This window comes from Globicephala melas, chromosome 3 (genome assembly GCF_963455315.2).
Source record: "Globicephala melas chromosome 3, mGloMel1.2, whole genome shotgun sequence".
NCBI classification, from domain to species: domain Eukaryota; kingdom Metazoa; phylum Chordata; class Mammalia; order Artiodactyla; family Delphinidae; genus Globicephala; species Globicephala melas.
The window spans coordinates 49060729-49078793 of NC_083316.1; the positions used below are offsets into that span (position 1 = coordinate 49060729).

Consider the following 18065-nt stretch of genomic DNA (forward strand, 5'->3'; position numbering starts at 1 on the left):
ATTCACTGTTTTTATCATGAAAGGGTATTGAATTTTGTTACATGCTTTTTCTATATCTATCAAGGTGATCATGGGTTTTTTATCCTTTATTCTGTTAATGTGGGGTGTTATCTTGATTGATTTTCATATGTTGAATCATCCTTCCATTCCTGGAATAAATCTCATTTGGTTATGGTGTATCATCTTTTTAATATGTTGCTGAATTCTGTTTACTAGTACTTTGTTGAAGATTTTTGTATTAGTGTTCGTAAGAGACACTGATCTGTAGCTTTTCTTTTTTGTATTATCTTTGTTGGGCTTTATTATCAGGATAATGCTGGCCTCATAGAATGAGTTAGGATGTGTTCCCTCCTCTTTGATTTTTAAAATTGAAATTTTAAAAATATTGTAATAAGTCCCTGCTAACTAGAAAATAGTATAATAATAACCTTGATAAATGCTGTAAATAATTAATAGTACAAATTTTACTATGAAGCAGTTTATCATTTTTTTTTCTTTTGATGTGGACCATTTTTAAAGTCTTTATTGAATTTGTTAAAATACTGCCTCTGTTTTATGTTTTGGTTTTTTGGCTGCGAGGCATGTGGGATCTTAACTTCCCGACCAGGGATGAACCCACACCCCCTGCATTGGAAGGCGAAGTCTTAACCACTGGACCACCAGGGAAGTCCCTATCATTTCTGTTTTGAATGTGCAGGAGTACAATGAAGAAATTATGTTAACAATAAATTGCAGTGTAGAACATCTTCTGATATGTTGAAGAATTTAGAACGATCTGGAACCTCTTGAAACTTTAGGACTCGGTGCCAAGTAAAAGTAATCTTTATTTCTGGAATGAAAAATATTTTTATTATTTCAGCAAAATATAGTGATTTGTTATTGCTTAATGATACAAACTTTGGATGCAAAGGTGCTTAAGAATTGTATCGTTAGAAGTTGAAGGTTCTAAATACATTTCATCAGAATGTCAGTCATGTTCTATTAATGTTTCTGGCAAAGTAAAGAATTTTTGCAGCAGTCAGTGAGGAAAAAAATTAAGGAAACATCATGAATTTATGTTAGATAATAAAGTGATTGAGATAATAAAGTTTTTCCACTGTCAGAGTGAACAAAAACATTTGGAAAAGTACCATCAGCATTTAAAAAATTCTGTCAACTATGCAGTTTTAATACAGTATCTTAAGAGACATGAAATATTTAATAGAAATTTCAAAAAATTAATATTTATGGGACTATCATTATATTCTAAATTTGTTTTTCACCTGCTGGCTAACATGTATTTACTGAAATGAGAAAACGGCTTTTTGAAATATTTATATAGATTACTTAAAATGAGAAATTCATGACTTTGAAGATATTTAATGATGTTTATTGAACTCATATAGCTAGGTGAAACAATATTTGAAATAATAAATATGGTGTTTAAGAAAAATATTTCAGTAAGAAATATTTAACTGAAAACCTCATTGCCAGTGTCTCTCTAGGGAGAAGTTGTATATAGTTTCAGTCAAAACTAAAAAAACATTTTCCACATATTTGGTTCTAAGTCACTAAATTTAATCATATGCAATGAGGGATGTAAATCAAACAAATCAGAAAGCTTTTCTTAATAAATTTCATGTTTACTATCATACTGATGAAGCATCAGAGAAACATAAATAATATACCTGCAAATCAGGAATTGAATTATGAAATTGGAAGAATATTAACCCTGCAGTTTTACTTTTTCTTTTCATTTCTCCCTCATATGTACTAATGCTATTAAGCAAATGTTGATAGTTTTCTTGCAATATATGAAAGCTGAGATGTTCAAAACTACTCTTTGATGTAGTCAAATCCTAAACATGTGTCAACATTTCCACAAATAGTTTTGGGCACATCACCAGATCATTTCTTCAAAGAAGTACTTGACACAAAAAAATTAACTCAGAATGAATCATTGATCAAAAAAACTAAAACTATAAAAGCTTCCAGAAGAAAACATAGGAAAAAGATATCAATTTATTTTATACACATGCACATGAAACAGTAATTTCTAAATCATTTGCTGATATTTAAAAATTGTAAATATGATTCTTTATTTGATGCTGCTCACACTAGCTGAATAATGCTCTAGTTTGAGTCAAGATTTTACATAAAAAAATGACATCAAATATTTTCAACAATTTCCTCCCTAAGTATTAGTCACTAGCCAACCTGTAGTCTCAAAAAGTAGTAATTTGTCTTAATGTTTCTAGTCATGAATCACCTCTCATCTTATATTAAACTAAATGCAGTTCTATTCAGCGCTTTTCTAGCTCTTCTAAATGCTGTTTGGGATATTTAGAGATATTTAGACTTCATCCAAAAGTCATATTTGTTTATCCAAAAGTCATATTAATTGGTTTAATTTTATTTCATTTTCAGTGAGCTGAGCTTTACAACTATCATTAGCCAAGTTTAGGATACAGTAAATGAAAGAACCTAAAGATTCAATATATTTTTCATCTGTCATCAAAAAGGGGGGCGGTCACATAATTACACAATTTTTCTTATAATTAATACTTCGTTTTGGTTGAATGATAGTTCACATTTCTTAATTTTCATAATATCTTTCACTTTCATAATTTTTTCTTTTATATGGTCAATTACAAAAAAGTGATTTAACGTATCTATCACAGATCTCTCAGCTTTAATATCCAAAATATTTGCAGTAGAATGAGCAGAATTCTAACAGATTTGATATATCAATACTTCCATTCATTATGATACTGGGAGCCCTACCAGTGCAACAAGGCAATAAGAAGACAAATAAAAGCATACAGATAGGAAAGGAATAAGTAAAACTGACTCACTTTGCAAACAACATGATTGTATATTACAGTCTCCAGTAAAACTACTGCTAAATTTACTAAGGTCATGGGTTACTTGGTCAATATGTAAAAAACAATTTTATTTCTCTTCACTACCAGTGAACAGCTGGAAACTGAAATTCTCAAAACACGATTTACAATAACATTCAAACCTAGAAATATTTAGGATACAGTTAACAAAATGTGTGTAAGACAGGTACAGTAAAAACTACTAAACATTGCTGAGAACATTAAAAAACATCTCAGTAAATGTATATGTATGCTTATGGATTAGATGATTCGTTATTGCTAAGATAAAAATTTTCCCTAAAAAATTTTTTTTTTTTGGTAGAAATTGGCAGGCTAATTCTAAAATTTATATAGAAATGTAATGGACCTAGAATAGCCAAACCTACTTTAAACAAGAACAAAGTTGAAGAATATATAATACTATCTGATTTCAAGACCTATTATAAACTTATATATACTAACCAAGAAAGTGGGATAGCATGAAAATAAACATTTAGGTCAATGAAACAGAAGTGAGTTGGAAAATAGGTGCACACATTAATGGTCGGTTTATTTTTGACAAATGTACCAAGGAAATTTAATGCAAAAAAGACAAGTCTTTTATTTATTTATTTATTTTATTTTATTTATTTTTTTTGGCTGCGTTGGGTGTTAGTTGCGGCACGCGGGGTCTTCCTTGAGGCCGCTTGCAGGATCTTTCATTGTGGCGCGGGCTTCTCTCTAGTTGTGGCATGTGGGTTTTCTTTCTCTAGTTGTGGCGCGTGGGCTCTATAGTTGCAGCACGCAGGCTCTCGTTGAGGTGTGCAAGCTCAGTAGTTGTGGCACGCAAGCTCAGTTGTGTGGCGCGTGGGCTTAGTTGCCTCATGGCATGTGGGATCTTAGTTCCCTGACCAGGGATCGAACCCGAGTCCCCTGCATTGGAAGGCAGATTCTTTACTACTGGACCACCAGGAAAGTCCAGAAAAAGACAAGTCTTTTAGATGAATCAAGGTAGATTGACCTATAACATACAAACATATATGTGTATACATATGTATTTATTTATGTGTATATGTGTGTAACTATATACGTGTTTTATATTTGTATAACATAAACCTCATTGGAGGGCACAGTAACTTCCTGTTTTGGTTTTAGGTGACACACTCATTCACACATTCCTTGAAATTCTTCCCTTCTTTAGGTTCCAGGACACTGTAAGTTAATTTCCCATTGATTTCCTTCTTGGTCTCATGGGTTTCACTTCCTAGTAAACCATAAGCATTTTCTAAGACTTAGTCACTGACTCTGCTTATCTGCAGCCACAGTCACTCCTTTAAGGGAGGCCAACTCTGACCTTTTCCTTACAATCCAGTCCCAGTATCTTTACGTCAAGGTCTTCTGTCTTCTTTGAGCACTCAGTGTCCTCTGACATTTCTTCTTTTGTGTGTCCATTATGCTTAATCTGTATTTCTCTCTCATTTATTCAAAAGTTTTCTCATCTTTTATTGTAGAACAGCTCTCTCACCTCCATCCTTTTTTCCTGTCGTCTTAGTTTATTTAAGAGCCTGGGCCAGTTATCTCAAAGAACTTTGAGCCCTGTCCTGGTATCATTTAACTTATTCCTTCATCCCCTGTATTTTTGTAAGCCATGTTAAATCCATCTTCTTTTCACCTCCATTGCTGCTGCCATAGCCCAAGTGCTTTTCTCGTGACTGGAATATTACCATAACCTCTAATATTGGACTTCCTCCAGTCCCTCTTCTACAGGTCAGCTGAATGGTCTTGCAGATTGAATTACAGAATTGCTTACTTGTTTGTCTTCTCCATTTGACTGTGAACTCCACGGTCACAAAGCTAGGAGATGGTAGAGTTGGGGAGATGTACCATATTTTTCTTTTCATGGCTTCATCTGTATATAGGGGTACATACCTCAGTTGGTGATGAAAGTTCTGGAGGCTCAGAAGTCCAAGATCAGGGTGCCAGCGTGGTTGGATTCTGCCATTTCCTGAATTGTAACCTGCTGACCTTTCACTGAGTCCTCATGTGGTGGAAAGGCAGAAATTATTAAAATGGTTTGATAACGATTTGTGCTACATAGCTTGTTAGACAGTGTTAAAATATCAATTTGTATAAAAAATAAGAAAGATTATATTAAAAATTTTAAATTTATAGTTACTTTCTGATTTTTAAATATTTTCATTTTACTTCAAGTGATTGTTAGTAGCAGCATTATTTGAATCTGGAAATGAGTCACCTAGCATAGTATGTATTTGCATGAATGGAGAAGATCTGAAAATATAGCTTTACTTGTTATTAGACCTTAAAGGAAATTTGCCTGTGTGCTATCCTGTGCTTAACACCATCTTTCTACCCAAAATAATATGCTTTGCTAATCCAGGGCAGACTAACTTATGGATAGTTCTTTAGGTGCTGTGCATTTAAGAGTCATCATGTGATCAATCAACTATACTCCAATATAAAATCAAAATTAAATTTAAAAATAAATAAATAAAAGTCATGTGGAAGATTTTCTGAAATGTCCTATGTTTCTCTATTATCGCAAATGTCTTAGGTTTACATTTAAAAAAATACACGAGAGTAGGCCACCACCTCCATTGTGTTAAACATCAAAATATACAGAAATAATGACCTGTGGCTGGTGCTGTTACTATTTCAACCCTTTGACAATATGAAGGATTGAAGAGAGATGTTACAGGTTCAGACTTATTTCTCTCACTGTATTTAGAGCACTGGCTTTTCATGGAACACTTCTTTTTTCACTTTTCAATGTGAAGAAGAAATGTTTTTCACGAAGAATTTGACCAAAAATTGTCAAGCCATCATGTTTGAGTCTAGAGACTACGGAAATGAAAGAGAATGAAATATTATTGTAGTTCAAATGGCTACTTTTGACTGTGAGCACAGTTTTAAAGAACATCAGAATCAAATAGGACTAGGAAAATGAGTTCCAGTAAATCCAGATAGCTTTGAAGCAAGCAAGGATTTTGCAGAAAGGTTTGTCTCTTCTAAACACTTGAAAACAGTTGTCAGATAGTAGAGAAAACCAAGTTAATTAAGAGTGATTTAATATCTTTAGGAAAGAAGTTGGGTTCATTGCAGAAGTCACCATTAGAACAGTTCCACCTCTAAGCATTTGCTAGTCAGAGTCTTTCAGAGTCATTTTTTATATTGAATGAAGAAAACTTTTTAGACTGATAACGTAATTTAGAATTTAGAGCCTTAGGGTATTGAAGAATGGTACTTTTGCTGTAGGGAAATTTGCTAGAAAATGACAGTATTTGTAGGCCCTTTTTCTCTTTAGGCTTCCTCTTTCTTCTGAGGGATAGCATCTATCTTGGTTTAAACAAGTGTTGTGGAATTCAGGATGGGAAAACAGGCTTTTGGGATGAGGGTGTTTCGCCATTCAGCGTCCTGATTTTTATTTAAGTCATCTGTTTAATTTGTTTCTCACCTTGCCTTCCCCCTGTTGATGCCTTGAGTTGGAGCTTCTTGGATTTTATTTTTGCAGATACTGTATCTTTGGACTCCTTTAGGAGTGGGGAAAGCAATCTAGAAGGTTCTAAGTGTTCTTTATACAGATTCCCAGCTAGTTTTCCTGTTTTGAGCTCTGTGCCTCACCTCTGTCTTCTTTGTGGCCTGATGATTGCAAGGTTCTGAAAACCAAGTCTGTTTGCATTAGATTATTATTCCTCTGGCAGGCAGTTTGGTTCCAGGCTTTTCTGTTCGGCCAAGTCACTTACCACTCTTTCATTCACCTGCCATCTTCCAAAAACTTGTAGCCATCTTTACCCATGTAGTTTCTCCTCTTTTATAGACCCTGGGGGGTTATTTGTTTGCTTTTTATATTTCTTTACTCTCATTTTAGTGGGATTTCAGAGGGAGCCAGCAAATGCACATGTTCAAAGCTAAAATTGTTTTCACAATGTCAGTATGCTTCTAGGGTAAATAACTTTTTTATAAAGATGCAATAAGGTGTGTGCAGCTGCGTAATTGGAGTAATATTATCTGTTTATCTTTCTATAAAACTAAGACTGAACTCAACTATTCCTTAAGTATTTCCTTGTTTTCTAGAAACATTGTCGTCTTACTCTTTCTGGCAATATCCCTTAATTTAGACTTTATAAATTTGGGGGGAGGAGTGAAACATTTTGTTAACTTCAGTTCTACAAGGTAAGAAGATGACTTTCCTCAGGACCTGCTACTTTGATTATAAGACTTTTTTTTTAATCAGTCCTAAGTGTTTGACTTGAAACAGCACACATCTTCCTAATACTAGAGAGATTGAAGGTACTTTTTTGTTTCCACACAATGAATGATGTTTCATGAAATTTTATGTAAAAGTGACATTTTATTGCTTGAATAGCAACTGGTATGAAGGTTAGACTAAGAAGATAACATTTGGAGAGAGAAATAAAAAAAGATCGCCATTTGCATAAACATATTATTCTGTTCCTACAGGGAATATAATTATATAAAATTACTTAATTCTTATAGACAACATTTATAACTCATATTCTTTAAAGTTGTAAAAATGATGGAACCAGTCAGAAATAAAATTCTGTCTTTCTATAGTAGATACTTATTTAATCGTGGTATCTTCAGCATGATCCACCAGGGTAGATTTTAGCATACATTATCAAAGAGAAATCTCATCATCTTTTTATTATGCTGCTTAAGAAATACCTTGATTTTAGAAATTAGTTCTCTGAAATACTGCAGAATTCTTTTTTTGCTTTATGATTCGCTATAAATGGTCATCAACATATGTTACAGTTGTCTTGTTTCTATGTTTTGTTATGTGCTGTTGTTAAATATTTTTATAATAGAGGAAATAAATGTAAGTTATAAGTAAATAAAATTAGACCATAGAGATACTTGTCTTTGCTGATTGCATCTTCATTTCAACCACATATATTACTATAGCTTTAGTTGTATATATTACATTTTAATAACTGGATATTTGCTTTTGTATGGTTATGCTTTATTTTTTAAATCTTGCTTACTAGATATTAATTGCAGTAAGTCTATAAAATATCTGAGCCATTTGTTTCCAAATTAAGTACAAATTGAAGACACATGGTATAAATCAGCAGTTACTGGACTGTATTGCTTCGTTGTGCCCTTAATATGTTAGTAATATTTTCACAATGCCTCTAGGCTAAAAGAAATATAAATAGCTAACTGTTCCTTTTATTAAGTAGTTAGATCCAAACAAATTAATTTGTATTCACGTCCTAATAACTTAGTATCTATTGAAAATTATACACAAAAATCTAAAGAATAATATCTTTGTTTCATTCTTAAATAAACACAATTACTGATTAATGGAATGTGTATGCCTATTGGGCAACACCCAAGTTCTTAAACCTTAGAATCATGTTGGATACCTCCACTTTCATCTTCTGTTCTACCTTGATTTTTTGGTAGTACTTTGCAAAGATATGAAGTCATCAAAAGGAGTGTAATGTTAAAACTGGGAACTATCTTGAACTAGTAGTTTTTGCAGTATCTGACGGATGTCGTTAGGTTTCTCTGAATAATTTTAAATATTTTGTGAGTTTACTGTGGCATCTTGGGATGCACACAGTTTGGGGAACTCAAGTATAAATAATTGCCTTAAACTAATAAGTGTTTCCTTGACTGTTTATTATTTTTCAGAATGTGTTGGAAAAAAAATGTGTTGAAACGTTTTTTGGAAACAAATGTAGAAGTAGGAAAGTATGGGAATTCAAGGTTGATCTTATATTACTAAAATCCATGAAATACAGATTTTGATATTAAATGCATTCTTTAAAAGGTGCAAGAAGTGTACAGGTGTTTATAAGCAAACCCTGGGACCCACTTTCAGTCTACATGATGAGTACTCTTGGTCCTGTTTTACTTTATAGATTCTTACTGTATCAGTTAGGGGTTTTCAGAAAAATAGAACCAGTTCTGTGTATATGGAAAGAGAGAGAGAGAGATTGAGAGAATATACACATGTAGAGGCGCACATACACAAGAAGGGGGGTGGGTTTTAAGGAATTGGCTCATATGATTGCAGGGACTAGCAATTTCTAATTTTGTAGGGCAGGCTGCAAATGAAAACTCAGGCAGGATTTCTATGTTACAGTTTTGAGGCAGGGTTTCTTCTTTCTAGGAAACCTTAGTTTTTGCTCTTGAGGCTTTCAACTGATTGAATGAAGCCTAACCCACATTATCTAGGGTAATCTCCTTTACTTAAAGTCAGCTCATTGTAAATGTTAATCTTATCTGCAAAATACTTTCATGGCAACATCTAGACTAGTATTTGACCAAACAACTGGACCCTTAGCCTAGATGAGTTGAATAAGTCTCTTTGGCTCTCAGAGTTAATTGGCTCTCAAGATTAATTAGAGGCGTTTTCTGGTTTTGCTCAAATTATTTTTTTCCAGCTCAAGGCTTGCCCCAAATTCTTATATTCCAATTCTCTGGTTTGCTGGAATTGAACTTTAGCCATTCCTTATGAGGTTTTAGCCTTTAACAGTACTTATCCACAAGTAAATAGCATTTCAGATATTTGAGATGCCTCCTGGTCTTTTTTCAGATGGACCAGCTTTTGGGAAATATGATTGAAATGTGGGTTGATCGCATGGACAATATTACCCAGCCTGAAAGAAGAAAACTTTCGGCTTTGGCTTTGCTTTCTCTTCTGCCATCTGATAATAGGTGAGGAAATGTTTTCTTAAAATTTGTTTTGTTAAAGCATCAAAATGTTAGCACTGTTTTGGCCATTGGTATTGCTGTATGTTGCTGGCAGTGCTGTTTTATGCATATGTATGCTAATTTTGTTAGTAGATAATGATGTGGCAAGTGTTGGTCTAGATCTAAAGAGATGTGCATGGAGTGGTGGGCACTGCTATTTAACTTGGTTATGTTCATTTTACCAATTTCATTTTTGTCTGAATTCCCAATTTTTAAAATAACCAGATTTTGTTAGACTTATTTTAGGTCCTCTTTTTATATGCATATATTAAATATATAATATTTCAATGTCAGTAGCACTTCATAAAATATGTTATCCTCTTGGTAATTCAAAAGTTTGTTACATAATTTTGTTGTTATTTATTTTGGATTATCTCTAAAGAAGCTTACAAGTTATTGTTTTCTCCTTTCTTAGATGAAGTCATTATATTATACTTTACAGTAAAGCTTTGTTAAAATTCTCATTTCCAAAAGCAAATACAAAATGCTTTGATTTTGGACATTTTTCGAAGAGTATCTTGGTTTTGCTTTTTTTTTTTTTTTTTTTTGCCTTTATCCCTGTTTTTGTTTGGCATTATATGCTTTTTTTGGGCTACTTTTAATTTTAAAGGCATAAAAGCAGGCCTTTTAAGACTTGATACTGTGTGAGAAGAATGATATATCTTTTTGTCTTAGGGAATTTTTAGAGCACATTTATCCTAGTGATAAATTAGTGAAATAAGTGCAGTTAGCTTTAGAAATTCTTCTTAAAAATTTATTATTTATTTCTGGTATGGTAATTTGGATTAAGAACACAGGTAATTGTTTAGTCCTAACACCATAATAATAGATAATAATTTTTGAGCACTTACTGTTAGCCAAAAACCGGGTTTGCCTCTTGGTGGGTGTGGAGCCAAAAGGTAGAACCAAGTCAAAGACTGGGAGAAGGAAGGATTTATTACTTGCAACAAGTAAGAAGAGCACTGGGGATCTTTCCCAATGGAGTGTTTCCATGAACAGCAAAATTTGGGAAGTTTTAAGCTAAGAGTACATGCATATTTGTGAAGGTGCTTGGGTGTTTGACAGAGTCCAAGCTTTGGTTGATTGAAATCATGGGGGTCAGTGAAGGTCATCATCATCCCTTATGTTCCAGTTGATCTGGAGGTTGAGTGGCTAGGAGGTTTAAATTCTGCAGAACTGCTCAAGAGTGCTTCATGCTAGTCTTTACTATTGAAACAGAACTGTGAGTTTTTACAACTAATTTGTTATCTTTGCTCTTGCTACTTCTCTTGCTTGATAACAGTTTGTTCTTTTGTTTCCTTAAGATCATTATTACCAAGTGCTGCTCAAGGTTAAGCATTGTGGCCAGGCTTAGATCACAGAATGACTTAGGGCAAAAATGGCTTCTCTTATGTCAAAGCCATGCCTGATTCTCTTTCTCTGGGGACCCCCTACCTTATATGCTTACATTATCATATGCATTATACTTTTCTGAGTACTTTACATTTATATCTCATTTAATTTTTAAACTGTCCTCAGTTAGAGGCATGATTGTCTTCTTTTTATAGAGCAAAGAAATAATGTTAAATGACTTGCCTAGGATCTGGCAAGTGACATGTCATAGGGCAAAGTTTGACCTTGGGCAGCTTGATGCCAGAGCTTGCTCTTTGAACTACCAGGTGTGCTGCTTCCCAGGTGGATGTACAGAAGACGAACATTATTTCCTCACTGTGAAGCTGAGTGGCGTCTTATTTATTTTTGGAAACCAAATTGAAGTTACCAACATTTTAACTTACTGCTCTTTTCTTTTCTCTTAGTGGAAATACACTGACTAGAGATTTATTCAGGCCTTTAAAATGGAAATGTTAAAGAATCTGTTCTTTGGCAGTAGTCAACACTGTAAACATTTGCTCAGTAAATTAATGGATGGAAAAAAAGTATTAAGGTTAATAGAACATGTTAGAGTTTTCTGTAACATAAAGTACTGAGATTATTGAGGGAAAACTTGAAATGACACAGATTAAAAAGTGAGAAAGAGGGACTTCCCTGGTGGCACAGTGGTTGAGAGTCCGCCTGCCGATGCAGGGGACGTGGGTTCGTGCCCCGGTCCGGGAGGATCCCACATGCTGCGGAGCGGCTGGGCCCGTGAGCCATGGCCGCTCATCCTGCGCGTCCGGAGCCTGTGCTCCGCAGCGGGAGAGGCCACAACAGTGAGAGGCCCGCCTACCGCAAAAAAAAAAAAAAAGTGAGAAGGATACCTAATTGTATCTAAAGCATATACGTTTTACACTTTTTATGATAATACTGTTGCCTTCAATATTTAATTTTATGTGTGTGATTCAAAAACATTTTTGATACTTAAGTTGTGGAAATAGTTGGGTTCTGTAAAGAAAATAAAAAAGGCTTCTATAAGTCTAAAAGAATACTTAGACTGGGGCTCATGTCAGTCTGCATAAATTGAGGGACAGAATTTTATTAAGGCTTGAAATTTTCTTAAGCATTAAATTTTCAAATTAAAAAATATGATATCACTTATATGTGGCATCTAAAAAAATGATACAAATGAACTTATTTACAAAACAGAAATAGACTCACAGACACAGAAAGCAAACTTATGGTGGGGGTAAATTAGGAGTTGGGGATTAACATACACACTACTGTATATAAAATAAGCAACAGGGATTTACGGTATGGCACAGGGAATTATATTCAATATCATGTAATAATCTATAATGGAAAAGAATCTGAAAAAACATGTATGTAATCTCTTTGCTATACACTAAAAACTAACACATCATAAATTATACTTCAATAGAAAAATAAATTTAAAAGTTTTAAAGAAGAAAGTAAAAATTGTGAAGAGATAGCTTTGTGAATGGGAAAATCAGATCTTATTTATGTTTTTAAAATGAAGTATTGAAAAATCTATTGGGCAGTAGTGAATTCATGTCATTTTAAGTACCAAGAAAGTCTTGAATAATGTAATAGAATTTTAAAGAACAATGATTTAACTTTATAGTCCTTAATGGATTAATGACTAAAGAAGCATTGATAGCTACAGAAAATGTGACCATCTGAAAAGCAACCAAAAAAACTTAAGTTTGCCACGTTATCATTGGCCCATGACATAACTTAGGAAAATTTATGGTCACATGCTCTAGTGGAAGGTAATGTTGACGTTTAGGTCAGCAGTTTTATCACCTTTCTTCTACTTATAGGTACATAGTTGATGGAGTTTGGGGAAATTTTTTCCCCCATCCACATCTCCAGTGATATTTCTTGGTTAACCTCCTACATAATAGTAATTTCCTCTTCCTGTGTTTCTTTAGACTTTGCAATGTAACATTTCCTTTGCCTGAAATAAGCAGGTCTAGAGAATAATGTATTGATAATGATATTTTGAATCAGGCTACCTTGGGAAATGTTATTTTCTTCTTTTTTATTATAATGGATTTTCACATGCAGAAATAACGCTTTTCAAAAACAGTTTCTCAGCCATAGTACTATCGACAGTTTGGGGCCAGATGATTTTTTCATGTTGGGGCTGCTGTTCATAGCAGCATATTTAGCAGCATCTGTGGCCTCTACCCACTAGATGCCAGTAGAACCTCCCACCTCCAGTTTAGAATCACTGATCTAAAGAATGACCATTTGGGAAACTATTGTATTAAGCTGTCTTTTACCATGATCCACGACTTCTGATTCAGAAATGTGTTAAAGACTGTAGGCTTTAGGACCACACTTAAATTCCAGTGCCACTAGTCACTAATGACCATGGCCAAATAACTTGCCTGTGCCTGTTTCCTTGTTTTTGAAATGAGGATACTAATAGTATCTTCCTAATGAGAGTATTATAAAGATTAAATGAGTTTACATATTGAGGTCAAACTGTCTGGATAGATGAGGTTAGCTGTTTTTATTTTATCCCTTTCTTCCTCTCTTTCTCATCCATCCGTCCTTTTACTGCACTGTAAAGTTCTAAAAGCTTAAGTCTCTGTGTACATGCATTAATTTAAATTCAGGACATTTTTAATATATTGAGTATTTGTTTATCTGTTCGTTAATTCATTAAAAATATGCTAACCACATATGTCAAAGGCATGTCACCTTTAGCTTGATGATCTTTTGTAGTATTCTGCATTGTCACTTGAACTTAAGGATACATGATTTTGTCCATGTCTTCTCCAGACGTTCTTAGTATATCTTCTTGGTCACCTTCTGAACATAGTGCAATCCTTTTTTTTTTTTTTTTTCTGTAGTTGTGTAGTACAACTGTCTTGTGTCCTTTTTGTTTTGTAGCTGGAATAATTTCAAGTTTGAATTTTTTCCCTTTCTTAGGGTCCATATTATTTATACATAAAGGGAGTAATATTTTTTCTGCTAATTTTTATATGAAAATAACATTATTTACATATAACTCTTTTAATGTTTTCCTCCAAAGGCATAGATTAAACAAAAACTTTTATAGATGAGAATTAGAATAATCAAACTTTCCTTTGACTCTGTTCTCTGAAATAGCAATTCATTGTCTAACTTAAAAGACACATTTTTATAATGCAGTTCTAATAATTTCAGATGTGAATAAGTGTTCTCTGAGATTAAGCATTTTAAGAATTTTGAATTTTTTGATTTTTTTTTTTTTTTTTTAGATTTAAGGAAGTCACTAATGGGGAATATTTTACTTAAGCTAGTTGAATAATTCAAAAGAGGTTGACAAAGCAGCAGGGTTTCTAGGTATGATGGCTTGCTTTCCAGGTGAAATTACCTTATAATAAAGTCCTCTTGGTATCAGATATACTACACATGTTTGGGTTGGACACTTAGTACCTCTCCGTAGTTCTCTTCTATCTCAAGAATAGTATATATTATGATCAGCATTTGGAAATTTATTATTCTGTATAAATTTTCTAAGATAATTTTCTAAGTCATTTTACAGCTTTTAAAACAGGCTAGTAGAATCAAGGTAGTAACAGGTTCCAAAGAGTAGTATTTTGTTATAGTTTAAATATAGCTAAATAAAAGGCAGTTTAAAATTTTTAAATTGTGGATGTGTTGTTTTACCAGAATTATGTTTGGTTTAAACTGACCATTCCTAAGTGAGTATTTAATGTGACAGAATTTTATTTTCATCCTTTAAAGTAGGATGCATCCTTTTTTTTTTTTTTTTCGCGGTACACGGGCCTCTCACTGCTGTGGCCTCGCCCATTGCGGAGCACAGGCTCCGGACGCGCAGGCCCAGTGGCCATGGCTCACGGGCCCAGCCGCTCCGCGGCACGTGGGATCCTCCCGGACCAGGGCATGAACCCGCGTCCCCCGCATCGGCAGGCGGACACCCAACCACTGCGCCACTAGGATGCATCTTTTACTCCTAGGTCATGTATTCTTATTTAGCATTTTACATTATTTTCTTTTATCTGTAAATTCTTAACCTAATATTTTAGTAGCTTTACTACAGTAAAAATTAGTTCTTAATTTTTTACGTCTTTCACAAGAAAAATGTCTTAGAAACATCTTTTGTGTGTATGTGTGTGGTAACAGCTTGATAAGGATATAATTCACAGACCGTACAATTCACCCATTTAAAGTGTACAGTTCAGTACTCTTTAGCATATCCATAGTGTTGTGCATCCATCATCACAATCAGTTTTAGAACATTTTGTCACCTCCAGAAGGAACCATGTGCTCTTCAGCAGTCCTTATTCACTCATCCCTGTCCCCAGCCTCTCTCTCGCTCTCCCCCCCGCCATTCTTTTTTCCTACTGAAAGTGTCTATTCTGAATTTGTTGGTGCTTAAGGAAAGCAGCTTTGCCCATAATTCATTGTGCCCTGGATTTATGACACCAACTTGTATTTGGCTGATTAGGAATGAGGCCAAAATGCATTTCTCTTGGGTCTCTTCAGTTGATAAGTGGCACTTAACTGATTTCTTTCATATAATCTTTAACAAGAATTCATAAGTTGCATCAGTTATGCCCCAAGAGATGGGCACCTCTGAAAAGATTTGTCAGATTCCTGTCCTGTTTTAACCAGAGTTTTTGGAAAACCTTGGGGAAAGATGGAAATTCACCATCAATCTGAGACTGCATTTAAGTTTTTACAATATTAACTGGAAAAAACAAGATTCCAACATGGCACCCTATAGACCTCCACAGATAATATCATTGACCAAACGAGCATTGTGAGTCATTGCCATAGGCAGATGTTCCTTGATGGGACCTCGAAGGGCAAAAAAAGGACGTTGCTGAACCCATTACTGAAAAGAACAGGCACCAGGCCTTGATAACACTCTCTAATTCCATGGCATTTCAGTGCCTTGAAAGCCTGACAAGTGTAAATTTGTCATGATACTTGTGGTCTTGAAGCAATGTTTGAACTCGTTCCAGTGGTATGAAAATTGCTTTCTGTTATCCCTGCAAGTACTGCTGCCATGCTACCTACCGGTTGCAAACTCTGGAGTACTGATATGCTTAAGGAGAAGGCAAGATAAATCCTCATACAGACCAAACATAAGTGCTAGTGTTGTTGTCTTGTCCATTAATGGGGGAAGGATTCCATGGTGCAAGTTTCGAAATCCATCCCTTCTCAACTGAAGTACTGCATCCTGGGTTTTGATTTCATACAGCTCTTGCCAAGAGGACCTTCCAATGGGAAATGCGATTGCTACATTGTTTTTTTTTTAATTAATTAATTTATTTTGGGCTGCATTGGGTCTTCATTGCTGTGCGCAGGCCCTCTCTAGTTGAGGTGAGTGGGGGCCACTCTTCGTTGTGGTGTGTGGGCTTCTCATTGCGGTGGCCTCCCTTGTTGCAGAGCACAGGCTCCAGGCGTGCGGGCTCCAGCAGTTGTAGCATGCAGGTTCAGTAGTTGTGACTCGTGGGCTCCAGAGTGCAGGCTCAGCAGTTGTGGCACACAGGCTGAGTTGCTCTGTGGCATGTGGGATCTTCCCGGACCAGGGCTCGAACCCATGTCCCCTGCATTGGCAGATGGATTCTTAACCACTGCGCCACCAGGGAAGCCCAATGATTGCTACATTGTTGAAAGCTACACAGAATCCACACAAGTAATGCTTCATTTCACTAACATTCGCAATATGAGGTGATATATCTTGTTTTTAAAACATTAGGATTGGTGGCCTGTTTTCATGAGCTTCTGAGTTCATCATGTTGCTTAAGATCTTTCTTTGTGAAGGATTTTTTTTTTAACCTGTAACACCATCTGGGCCTGGTATTTTGGGGGATGGTAGCTTTTTGATAACTTTCTCAATTTCTTCCATTGTTACTGGTCTGTTAGGTTCTCTCATCTAGAGTCAGTTTTGGTAACTGGGTTTCCCATTGCCACTGGCGCCGGCTCCATGCCTGGTAGCCCCCGCCTGCAGGTTGGTGAGCCTGCTAGCCAGCACTGGTGCAGGCGCAGACCTTAATCGACCTCAGAGCATGGAGTGGAGCGTCCGAGAGATTATTTCTTTATTACCAGGAATGTTCTCTAAATACTTTGACCAATGAGGCATAAAACTGCTTTATTTTAATTACATTCCAGCTACCTGTTTGCTTTCTAATATCCTAATGTTAATGAGTAGTAGTGGAACAGTATGAGGATAAATGGGGTTTTTGTATTTGCGGGGTAACAGTCAAGTGAAGAGGACAGAAGTTAAAGAATTACAGAACTACAGAATAAAAATGATAACAGTTGACATGGATACTGTGCAGCTGCCAGATTAGGGCATTAATGCAGTACAGAAGGACTTTCCTGAAGAAATGTTTGCTGAGATATGAAGAGGAGAAATTAACTCTAGTTTGTTGAGAGAAATTAACTCTAGTTAATTGAGTTGAGAGAGAATGAGTATTCCAAAAAGGCAGAACAACCTGGGCAAAGGCTCTGTAGCTGGAGGGGTGAGGACACCTTCAGGAAACTGAAAGAAGGCCAGTGTGGCAGCCATTAGAGTGAAGAGAGTAAGAATAATAAAGCTGGAGAGCTATGCTGAGAATAGAGCATAAATCCTAGGAAAGTAAGGCCTTCAAGGGAGAGTCAGTTTTATTCTCTGAGATGAATCAGGCAGTTACTAATTTTCATCTAGCAATACTGTTACGCATAATTTACTCATTGTAAATTTGCTGCTGCCCAACTTACCACATATTGAAAATGCTAGAATTCAGGTCTTTATGCTAGAATTCAGGTCTTTAATTTTTGATCTAGTGTTTGCTTGCATGTTTGCTGCCAGCATTCATTCTTGGCTTAGTCATTCATTTATTTGTTCAGTAAACATTACGAAATACAGGTGCCTCCATAGTAGACCCTGGGTGCTTTAAAATGTAGGATTTAATATTTTTCAGATATGGCAAGGCCAGCAGATCAGGGACAATTGCCATTGAAGGTTTTTGTTACTTACAGTTCGTTCCCAAGAGGAAGGAGCGTACCACACCACAGAGAACCACATGGGGAAACACCAGAGTTGGTCAAGAGATAGAGGGAGAGGGGGAAATGTGGGCAAGAGCCTTTATTGTG

General features: G+C 35.2%; 1 protein-coding gene and 1 pseudogene across 4 annotated transcripts in view; one reads left to right on the forward strand and one right to left on the reverse strand.

Annotated features, from left to right (window-relative positions):
- Positions 1 to 18065, forward strand: part of IPO11 (importin 11) — a 214953-nt gene that overhangs the window by 133046 nt on the left and 63842 nt on the right. For all 4 annotated transcript variants that reach the window (XM_060295810.1, XM_060295809.1, XM_060295813.1 and 1 more), the window contains one exon: positions 9427 to 9548. In XM_060295810.1, coding sequence (XP_060151793.1) covers positions 9427 to 9548 — 122 coding nt within the window. The remainder of the gene's footprint in view (positions 1 to 9426; positions 9549 to 18065) is intronic.
- On the reverse strand, positions 15493 to 16895 carry LOC115845823 (mitochondrial nicotinamide adenine dinucleotide transporter SLC25A51-like; annotated as a pseudogene).